Raw genomic sequence first — 11,787 nt, forward strand, 5'->3', positions numbered from 1 at the left:
GGAGAAGAAAAACAACGGCGTTGTGAATTTCAGTTTGAATCAGAAGACATTTTGACATTATTCATGTGGAAAATATTTATGTGCATAAAACAAACAAGTAAAATGAAGCCATGATGTTTTGGTAAGCGCTTCATTGTATTATATGACAGTTGTATGGTAACTGGTGTATTATGTAGCAATTGCTTTTCCCAAACAGCTAAATATTTTCCATACACGGTTTCTTTTTCCGAATGAAAAATGCAGACAGCTCTAGAAAGTTTTGGAAATAAAAAAAAATGTTTTTGACCTCCATATCAAACAATTTTATTAACATTCAGTAACATGAACATTAAAAACACAGCCATCAGCATATTTTCTGCATTCTCCTGACCTATTTTATGTGAATAAGAAATTATCCACACATCCAAAATGGATGTAATCTTGTAACATATTATAAGCTTTGTTTAACACATGGATAACTGAGAAAAATACATTAATAATTCACCATATTCCCTAATGACAATATACAATCTTTTACTTTATTTGGGTGATGGATACCCTTAATTGTGTACTACAATAAAGAAAAATCATATATTTCCTTAAAGCATTAATGAAAAGGTCTTTATACTATCAGATAATCTTGTGCCTTAAATGTAACAGGAATCAAGGAATATTCACCCACTAGCCTTCTAAATGTATCAATCAAATTTAGTAGTGTGTGTTTAATAATAGTTTCTAATCAGAATAACACACTTGTCTGCAATGGGCAGTGGATAAATAGGCTTCTAACTCATTGAGTTACAGAGGTATATATATTGTCCTTTGAGTTATAGGACTGAGAAACCAACAAAGACCTTCAGAAAGAAAGAAACAGAGGAGGAGGGATTATATGTCCTGAAACCAACTCTAAATAAGAAATTATATGAAAATCTGTTTTGTAGATAAAATTAAGCCTACAGATAAGTTTTCTAGTACTCACAGTGGTGTGTGTGTGTGTGTGTGTGTGTGTGTATTCGTTATGTCTGAGTTTTAAAATTAAATAAAAATTCTTTAATAAAATTATGCATTAACCAATTTGTCACTGCCATCACCATTTCCTCTTGTCTTATACACAGCACAATTCATACAATTATCATTTTTAGCAAGTCATTTAAGTATTTCCATTTCTGGCCCATGCTCTACATAAACTATGCTATCTCTTATTTGAAGCAGTGTTCTGTAAAACAATGGTCAAAAAATATTGGTTTCTGATGTACAACTTTCTATTCTCCCCATGATTATAGTTTATTTATATCTAGTCAAATCATTTCTTTAAAATTTTAATGATAACACCTTTAAATGTTTTTAATATACTTACTCATTTTTTTATATAACTTGTCAAGGAGTATAGGAGTAAACTTTCTATCTGAGGAGCTACAACCGAAGATAAAGAAAAATATAAAAGCACAGTTTCTGACTTGAACGTAAAAGGAGAACTATGTGAATAGATTGGTGTTTAAGCAGTGAAATGAAGTCATCACAATTGTTTATATATTTGCCAATTTATGTATAAGCATTTTCTCCCCAAACACAAGTTTATTGCAAAAGTCGCCTTATTTGAATCCTATGTATGACTCAATTCAATCATCTTTTGACTGAAGTCAGAGGTTCTTTACGTTATCTAGTGCCTCACACCTCACAAATGGGCAACAACCATAAGACTGAATCATCAAGCTTACCTGAAGGCCAATCACTGTTGCCATTTCTATGCATTCCTTCATCTTTAATCGCAGTCTTTTTGATTTAGACAACTTATTGGAGTTGTTAGTCACAGGTGAGAGAAATCAGTATGAGTTCTATAAGCAGAAAGGCAATTTATGAAAATGATATTGAATAGTTCCAAAATCACGGAAAGGGCTGGAGAACCGGTCTGAGGGTTCTCTAGCATGAAACTGAACCTTGAAACTTGAAACTGAACCCCAGTCCTGCCACAAGACATCATCACAGTTATTGCTGCTAATGATCGCTGAATGCTGAAGTTCTTAAATGGTAACCCCAGATACTGGATCCACCACCAACACTGCTGCCACAACTGTCCCGGAAATCTGCATTAACCACAACTGCTTCTGTCTCTATTGAGACTCAATGGTAGCTCCTTTGTTTCCCTATCTCCTAATTCCGAATCTAGGCACATGCTTGCTGTGTTTGACAGAGCCCAGGACAGCCATCTGTGTTCTGCCCATAAGTGATGCTGGAAAAGCATATGCATGTCACTGACATCATTCAGTTTGGCATTTCCCAAGCATAGAATAGCAGTTCAAATGGGCTATCCAAAAAGGCTGATATACGTCCACTGCAATCACCTGCACGTTTTCCCTAAAATTGGAGTCTGACTTCAGAGGCTGATAAAATTAATTTACTTATAAACAGACAGTCTCTACTAGAGTCTCTACTGGAGACTCTTTGTTTATAAGTAAATTAGGGAGGAGAAAGAAGTTGGCTGAAATCTGAAAAGTTCTTTTTATCCAAGAATTTAGATTAAGTTTACTTCTTAGCTTCATTTAGAAATAAGCCAGTTTATATCTGATTTGACTACGTGAATGCTGTTGACAATGCCACAAGTTTGAAACGTCTACAATATGACACTCTATATTTTATGATATGCCTGTAATTTAGCTTCTTTGAGAATAGGAACTTTACATTTTTGTAAAACATTTTTTGAATTATAATTAACAGTAAAAATGGTCAGGTAGGCAAGATGTGAATATATTTGAGATTACAGATCATAAGCATTACTGTATCTCAGCTAAGCTTATAAAGTATATATTTGTCTTACGAAGACTAAAAACCTTTTGTTTGGATGTTTGGAAGTCAGTCACCCATGGGTATCCCTTGGACACCCAAAATGAGAGTTTAACCAATTTGCTGCTCTGAACTGAAGTACTTTGCCAATGGCCCCTACTGTGAGTGGAATTGACTTAGATTGTAAAATCTACAGGCACAGCAAGAGTCAGGGGTAAATGACATTACTACAAGGGAGTATCTCCTGCTAGCTGCAAGCCACTATGAGAAGAAAATAAAGAAGACATGGAGGCAGAAAGCAAAGAACAATAAATCTCAAAAACAGCAACTATACAATAAGACTTCTATGTGTTTTTAACATTTAAATTATTTCTCATTGGAGAGGTTATTGAGATTTAATTATATTTTGAGCCTTCATTTGTTTAAGATTTGATTTGAACTGTTTTATAGAAACATATGTCCACTATATTTTGATAATTTTTTACTATAAAACCTCATCACAATGTAATATTTAATATAAATAAGATCTAAATAATAGTAACTGTAATTCTACCATTCATTAATTGAATGAATTGAATGAGGTATTTTACCTACTGAAAAAGAAAGCAACAACGTTAATTTTTCTCAAAATTTTCATTCATTTCTGTATTCATAATACTATGACTCTGACACTGGTCCCTTCATTGAATTTGCAATTACATTACTTATATATGTATAAACTGCACTTTTTTGGCAGTTATTTGGCACAACTAAGAATCCATAAATCTTTATAAAAACTGTCTCCCTTAAAGTTCCTTAGGTTAGTTTAGACAGTACTGCTCCAAATTATAAGTAGCTTTTCTTGCTTACTCTGCACCTGATAAGACTATTTACCCCTTTTAAATATCAGTAGCCAATCACAGCTATGTAGCATTTACGAACTAGAAAGGAAGAAAAATATATTCTGGGGTGTGTTCATATGTGAGTTCTCTTACTTTTTTTTTGTTTGTTTGTTTGAGACAGAGTCTCGCTCTGTGGCCCAGGCTGGAGTGAGCGGCGCCATCTCGGCTCACTGCAAGCTCCGCCTCCCGGGTTCCCGCCATTCTCCTGCCTCAGCGTCCCGAGTAGCTGGGACCACAGGCGCTGCCACCTCGCCTGTCTAATTTGTTTTGTTTTGTTTTGTTTTTGTTGTTGTTGTTTTTGTATTCTTAGTAGAGATGGGGTTTCACCGTGTTAGCCAGGATGGTCTCGATCTTCTGACCTCATGATCTGCCCGCCTCGGCCTCCCAAAGTGCTGGGATTACAGGCGAGAGCCAACGCGCCCGGCCGAGTTCTCTTACATTTTAAGAGAAATTGTCAGAAGAACATATTTATGATTTTTCCATTATAAATGTCAATGGTTAGAATCTTATTTTGCTATTAAGTAAATAATTTGGCAGTCAAATGATCCAATTTGGGGAATGGTAGACATACACGATTAATGTTTTAAAGTAAAATTATATAGTTTATTGATGTATTAACATAGGTTTATTTTTAAATAAGAAGAAATGCAGGAAAAAGAAAAGATGGCCCCTATTCCTACCACTCAAAGATGCCTAGGGTTATTTTGGTATATATTCTAATATCCTTGTATTGTTTCTTAAAAATGTGTTAACATGCTATAAGTAATTATTTTCATTTAATGCTATATTATCTATATTATTCATATTATTATAGATTTTTTGTTATAATAATAGCTACATAATATCTCATAAAACTACTCTACTAGAATTTACTTAAGCATTATGACATTTTAAAGTATATACATGATTTCTAATATTTCAAAGTAATAAATGATACTGAAATTTCAGGCTTAAAGCATTGTATACATTTTGGAGATTTTCTTTGGCCAGATTTAAAGGACTAGAAATATATAATAAGAGGATGTAAAATATTAAGGCTTTGACACGTAGTTAACAATTGCTTCTCAGAGTTTTAAATAAGTGTCTAGAGGACAATATACAAATACATATCAATATCTATAATACATCTTTGTTATTTAACTTAAATATTAGACATTTGTATTAAAAATAATTATAATGGATAGACTAAAATAATCAGAGCTGTTTATTGATTTTAATAGAGAATATTCAACAATAATGGTTGATTACCAAAAGCATATGAACGAAGCTCTATAGCATGAAATATTACACTCAATAAAATATTATTGAAGCAAAAAATAATGATATAAAATTAATTTTGATACAGTTTAGATTCCAAACTTAGTTATAAAACCATATATAAACACACATGTGTTTTAAATACATTGAAATATATATTATATATACACATAGGCCTAATAAGAATGTATTTTTAAGTATTATTTTTCTCTTGTTTTTGTACATGTGTATTTTTATGTCAAAAACATATTTTTTAATCAGAAAAAACAAATAAGTTTGTACCACACTTCATTTATAAGAGCCTTGGGTGAGAATGACATTTTTTAAACTGAGTACATACAATAAAAGAGGAATGCAAATTTGAAAATAAACTGTGAAAAATACTTTTGGAAATAACTACCATGTTTTAGACACCTGGCAGTTATAATTTCAAATAAACATATGGCATATTGTATAGCATTAATTTCTATTTGTAATGACTACATTATTCTATACCTTTACAACATAAATTAAAATCTGTGAATAAAATACCTACTTACATCAGAAGTGAGCCTAGCCTAGTGCCAAAAAGACTCTATGCTTGAAGTATAAAGTGGAACACAGCAAATTCATACTTCTTTTCTTTTCATTTTGACCTTATTAGTGATTATAGTTTTACTATATTATTAGTGATTATAGTTTTACTATATTCTTTGGAAAACAATTGCACAATATTTAATAATTTCATAATTCTAATAATTTATCTGTATTTTAACTTTTGTATTCTCATAAGCACCAGTTTCCACACAAAATTTTAATAGATTATCTCCTATAAAAATAAGTGTTGCATCCTTTCTTGTAGACAGTTTTATAAAAATTGTGCTTTTCTTTCAGGCTGTCATACTGACAGCAGTGGCAAGCAGTTTGAAGCAGCCACTGCCATCATGCTGGCTGCAGCAGGAACACATTGGTCTGGACTAATGCTCCACAGAGCAGGCAGGTACCCCATCCTCCCAGGTGAAGCTGAGCTGCCGAAACCACGGCTGTGCATTCCCGCATCCCTACACTCTTGGGGTCTTAGGAAGACCCCTCGTGCCCTTGCAGGCTTGGAAGTACCTGCTCCCACTGTCTGGCTTCTCCTCACTGTCAGCATCTACTCCAATCTTGGAGCAATGTGGGCCAAGCCTGGGCACTGTTGCAGCCTGGCCAGGCATGCACACACTTGGTACAATGCTGAGACACAAGGACCCTGCTGCCTCGAGCCTCTCTGGAATTTGGGCACCAACAAGCATGGTGGGGAGGCCAAGGGGGACTAAGAACAGCCCTGTGCTGGCATACAGATGTCCCTTTGCATGAGCAACCTGGGCACCATAGATGGTGGCAGGAGACAGACAGGCTCGTGGGTGGAAGGGGGTGGTCCCCAGTGAGGCCCCACCTTCAGGCCCGGGAGGGCCTAAAGGCTGGAGGCCAGGTTGCCAGTCGTGCAGACTGGAATAAGTACATGTGGTGCCTTTTCTGGTCCACCCATGGCCACCCATGGACCAATCAATCAGCACACACTTCCTCCCATCTGAGGCCCATAAAACCCTAAGGCTCAGCCAGAGCAGAACAGACATCAGAACAACCAGCTGCAGAGAGGAACAATCCACTCCGTGACCTCCTCTCTGCTGAAAGCTGGGAAGATGGGACAACCTTCCTGCAGGGAGGAGCTTCCCACTCCAGGGTCTCCTCTCTGCTAGGAGCTGAACACTCATCTGGACACTGGCTGCATGCCTGTGGAAAGGAGCTGTCCCCTGCAGGAGACTTAGCTGTTCTGTCACTCAATAAAACTCCTATTTATCTTGCTCATACTCTCCACTTGTCTCCATATCTCATTCTTCATGGTGGTAGGACAAGAACTCTGGACCTGTCAAATGGTGGGGCTGAAAGAGCTGTAACACAAACAGGGCTGAAACATGCTCCTTGCTCGACACACTGCAGTTGAAGAGTAAAGAACTGTGGCCCTTCAGAAATCCCAGACCTGGAAGCCTCTCGAGCCAGGACTGTGACTCTCTCTTTGGGGCTCTGCAGTTCCTGGCATCTCCAAGCTTCAAGGTGCAACCATGTTTCCCAGTGCAATGTGGAAGCTGCTTGCAGTGTGTCTTGCTCAGCCACAGCTTTACAGAGAGCCAGCACTCATGCCAGCACCTGGAGCTGCCTGTCCCGCTGTGGTAACTGGCACATCTGACTCTGCTCAGTGGCTAGACCCCATGTTCATTTACACACCCTTTGCTGTTCCATGCCTGACTCACCCTTGGCAGGTATGGGACCCAGGCTGGTAGCGTGAGTTGAGTGAAGACTGACAGGCTGAGCAGGTTAAACAAACCCAGTAGGTCCGAGCAAAACTAGGGCAAGAGCGCCACCAGCCACAGAGGTTCCTGACCAGAAAAATGACACTCCAGTGATCCTGTAACAATGTAACAGGGTTAGAAATTAATTATGAATGCTAATCTTATAGAATAGTCATTTCCCAGATTAAGAGTACAGAATCAGGTTCAAAGGTAAATTGACCTTTCTCAAAGAAAAGAATGGTATTCTTTCCTTTCTATTAATGTTAATTTTAAGACAAAGAAGTCATATGTTTTTGTTCCTTTTATAATAAATCACTTCCCTTTCTATAATATGTAATATTAATTGTGTCCAGGTCCCAGGACATTTTAATCTTTGCATTAGTCAATTCTCACTATATGAAAAAGTTACTTCTCTTAGCTACAGATAATTGTAAAGACCCAGTAAGTTTTTTTTTTTTTTTAAATACAAACAATCCCACAGCATTTATTGCCATCTTGTATAACACAAGGGTAATCAAAACAATATGAATAAATGTTCATATTAGACAAAGGACATCTAAAAACAAACTGTATTCTTCTCAACAATTTCTCACTTCATTGATCATTTCTAGTTGGAGACACTTTGTAGCAGAGTAATATTATCTCCTTTCAGCATGATCCGACCCAGTTGTTTTCTTGACTTTGTTTTAGAATGAATCTCTTCTGCATCGTCTAATACAAGGTTCATATATTCATCAAAACCAATGATACAGCCTTCTATCCGCATATTCACTTGCTCATAGAGCCACACCTGAATCCGCGATCTATTTTGTAAGTATCTGAAGATGAGGTTGATGGGCTGCACCATAACCTTCTGCACTTTCTGGCCCTGGCCACGGTACGCCATGGTGAAATTTCCAAGACCCAGTAAGTTTTTAATATACACCAGCCTTCACTCACAAATGCAAGTGCGTCTCCCAGCAGGTGGGCGAAGAAAGGGGCAGCGGGAGGCTCATGACAAGCTCTTTTTACTGAACAAACATTTCAAAGGAAAGATATTAACTTAACAATATTGTCCTTGAGTATAATGAGCATTTTAAATAATACACACCTGAACTTTTCATTTTGAGTGTTTTATTTTAGAAATGTATGGCTTTCTCTATTTGTCATTTATTTTGAACCTACATATATCTGCTCTCACCACCTCTCCTTCATTCAAGAAAATAGACTCTCTACCACACAGAAGAGCATGAATGTACAACCGATAATTATTTTTGTTTGTCTAATTATTCTATCCGAATAACTTCAATATATCTTTTTGCTTTTATAGGTAATTAATTTATAAAGTTAGCATTAAGACAACAAATATTTCATATACATTTTAATTTGTTATGTGACATAGTTAAATGAACCAGTGTACATACAAGTGCTTCAGAAACTCCTACACAATTACAAGTACTTCAACAGTACATGATAGCTAGTTAGACTTTTAAAACTTCACGTAACTTTTGACAGTTAGCTCCTTTGGAACCTGATTTCGAAGATTATGCCTTACGGCAACAGCTCTATCCTGTTCGTTCTAATCTTGAAGTTTTACATTTTGTAAATAGCAAAGCAAGCCTTGGAAAACCTTGTAATTGACACGGTAATATATGAATACCATACAAGACATACACTGAATTTCTGTTTCTGTTTACTCATAGCTTCATAAGCATTAAATGACTGGGTCTGTAATTCCAATATGTAAATTCCAATTCAGTGAGTTTTACACTAGCCTTTTAAAAAAGACACTGTCGAGTACACCACTAGGTGGCAGACAAAGATCAGAAAATTTCCATTACATACTCTCCTTAAAACGTGTATATAATGCACTTAAAAGTCTTTCTTGAATTACATTTTATATATAAAATTAGGGTCAGTTTCAGTATGCTTTTAGTTATTATGAAAACACGTTTTATAAAGATTTTTACCAAACACATTTTAACAGGAAATATTTTATTCTTTATTTGTGATATATACATATACATAATATATAATACATTTCTGAGATGTAAATGCTATGCATGTACATGAGTGTGTATGTACTAGCAAGTTTTATACCCTATATAGAATAATATTTTAGGAAAAAGCAAAATGTAAACTAACCCTACGAAATCCTACATTCACATTTTCTTTTGTGTTAAGTCTTAATTTAAAATTTTTCTAGCTAAGAATAATTCAGTATAACTATTATTATATTCATAAACTCTAACATTTTACTTTTATATCATTACATATATGATGGTATTTAAATTGCTATATTTTATAATAAATATAATTTGCTACTCATTGGTGTCTTCCAAATTATCTTTATTCATATTCATATTATTTTTGTAGGGTTACTGATTAATCAAAAGTTCTAAACAGCTACTGGTATTTGAAGAAATGCTTCTACTTCTATAGTTGATGAATTTGGTAAAATAACAACATATTTTCTCTGATAGTTCTTCGTCTTTACTCTAGCAAAGAGAGACAGATTTTTTTTTGTAACAAAAAATATGTGAAAGCAGCAGGCTGAGCTAGCAAATGTCAGATCCAGTTTTGCTTCCACAGAGTATATACTCTGTGATCCTTAGTAAATCAACATACTGATGCCAATTAATAAGTGAAAAGAGTTTAGTGACCTAAAATGCTAATGAACGAGAGGAGAAAGACTTCATTAATATGTAATTGATTTTTTTTTTTTTCTTAGTTGCCAGGTTTAGAGAAGCTCAAAAGGAATTTTTTTTAAATTTTTAAATTTTTAATTTTTGTGGGTACATAATAGGTTTATGGATAGAATTTTTTTACTTAATATTAGAGTATTATGAGCTTACTTGTTTACTTTCAGGTTGAATTTTTACAGTGTTCCTCCATTCCATCCTACCTGATTGGTCTTTTCTTTTCTTACTTTTCCTCCCCAAATTTATCACCTATTATTTATCTTCCCTCATTCCCTTTCCACCTCTCCTCATTTGTTGTTTGAATGGATGAGTTGGAAAACAGGGATAAGATCTCAAAGAATCAGAAAGTTATGATTTAGAATTACCTGGTGGGGCAAAGGGATAGGGACTGTTCTGGTTTTCTGAACTCCTTGGGAATTTTTTAAAAAACATTGGAGCATTGATTTAGCATAAATAAAGCCGGCTACACATAAGGAAGATTCTCATTGCGGAGCTGCTGGGCAGAAATTTGGAATTCATTTCTACATTTTATTTTATTTTATTTTATTTTATTTTATTGTATTTTGAGACGGAGTCTCGCTCTGTCGCCCAGACTGGAGTGCAGTGGACCGATTTCGGCTCACTGCAAGCTCCGCCTCCCGGGTTCAGGCCAGTCTCCTGCCTCAGCCTCCCCAGTAACGAGGACTACAGGCTCCCGTCACCACGCCCGGCTAATTTTTTTGTATTTTTAGTAGAGACGGGGTTTCACCGTGTTAGCCAGAATGGTCTCCATCTCCTGACCTCGTGATTCTCCCGCCTTGGCCTCCCAAAGTGCTGGGATTACAGGTGCGAGCCACTGCGCCCAGCCATTTCTACATTTTCTAAAACATGTTATTATTTGCTAAAATATCTACAATCCCAAGCAACAAAAATAAATAAATAAATAAATAAGTTTAACTCGTTAAGTCTTTAATTCTGTGACTGATATGCTCACTTCAGGTTGGTAAATTATTTTCATAGCTGTGCTTACAAAACTCTAAAACCTGTTTTCAATTATGATAGCACACAGTATATAGGCAACATTTTGAAGTCTTACGAGATTTTACTTTCTCTGCTATACCTTTAATGTGACTAGTAACATATTTTAAAAATAAATATTTTCAAAGTATTTTTCTCATCGAATGAGGATAAACACTTTATGGATGGAGACAGTATCTGAAACATTTTAAATGTCTAGACATTCTTATATAGGCATTTAATAAATATTTGTGGATTATTTGATTACTTTCTTGTTACCTAACTTCAGAAAAATCAAAATGATAAATATTATCAGAAGCTTATTAGCCACACCAAGATCACTACAGGCACCTGGCTTGAACCTTCAACATTTTCCAGAGATTCTGACTTTCAGTAACTCCTACTATGTCTATTCAGGCTAGGAGTGACCAGCTGGATAAAAACCATCACCTATAGGTAGTTTCAGTAGCCTCTAATTTCCAGGCTAAATTGGAATTCCCCTCCCCAGGCCCCAAAATTAAAAGCAAGATCCAGGTTACTCTTTGGCAGATTATGACTGAACACATCACTCTGCCTTGAGATTGTTTTCTGCCCAGTGGTAATCATTAAGAACAGACTTCCCAAATATGTGTTAACTGCCATCTTCTTATTCAGAAGTGGAGTTCAAGTGTCCAACAACAGGTCCATTTCTCAGATGTGCCAGATTACTTAGCAATCCACCAATTATGAAGTATAACAACAGTGATGGTGATGACATCACCAACACAGATTCATCTCTTATAATATGCCAGACATTATCCTAAGAGCTTAAACGGATTTTATGCTAAATGTGGTAAGATAACAATCTCAAAAAGCTCAACAACAAAAATTGCATTTACCATGTCACCTGTAGGCTAAAATTGC

General features: G+C 35.6%; 1 protein-coding gene across 1 annotated transcript; it reads right to left on the reverse strand.

Annotated features, from left to right (window-relative positions):
• Positions 1-7,669: 7,669 nt before the first annotated feature.
• On the reverse strand, positions 7,670-8,104 carry LOC112618833 (small nuclear ribonucleoprotein E). Its single transcript, XM_025376361.1, has one exon. It carries the CDS (start codon positions 8,091-8,093, stop codon positions 7,815-7,817), a length of 279 nt encoding a protein of 92 aa, XP_025232146.1. The 5' UTR covers positions 8,094-8,104; the 3' UTR covers positions 7,670-7,814.
• Positions 8,105-11,787: the final 3,683 nt, after the last annotated feature.

This window comes from Theropithecus gelada, chromosome 2, assembly GCF_003255815.1.
Source record: "Theropithecus gelada isolate Dixy chromosome 2, Tgel_1.0, whole genome shotgun sequence".
NCBI classification, from domain to species: domain Eukaryota; kingdom Metazoa; phylum Chordata; class Mammalia; order Primates; family Cercopithecidae; genus Theropithecus; species Theropithecus gelada.

Coding starts and splice junctions, on each gene's coding strand:
- LOC112618833 (XM_025376361.1), bottom strand. CDS start 8,093: ATGGCGTACCGTGGCCAGGGCCAGAAAGTGCAGAAGGTTATGGTGCAG.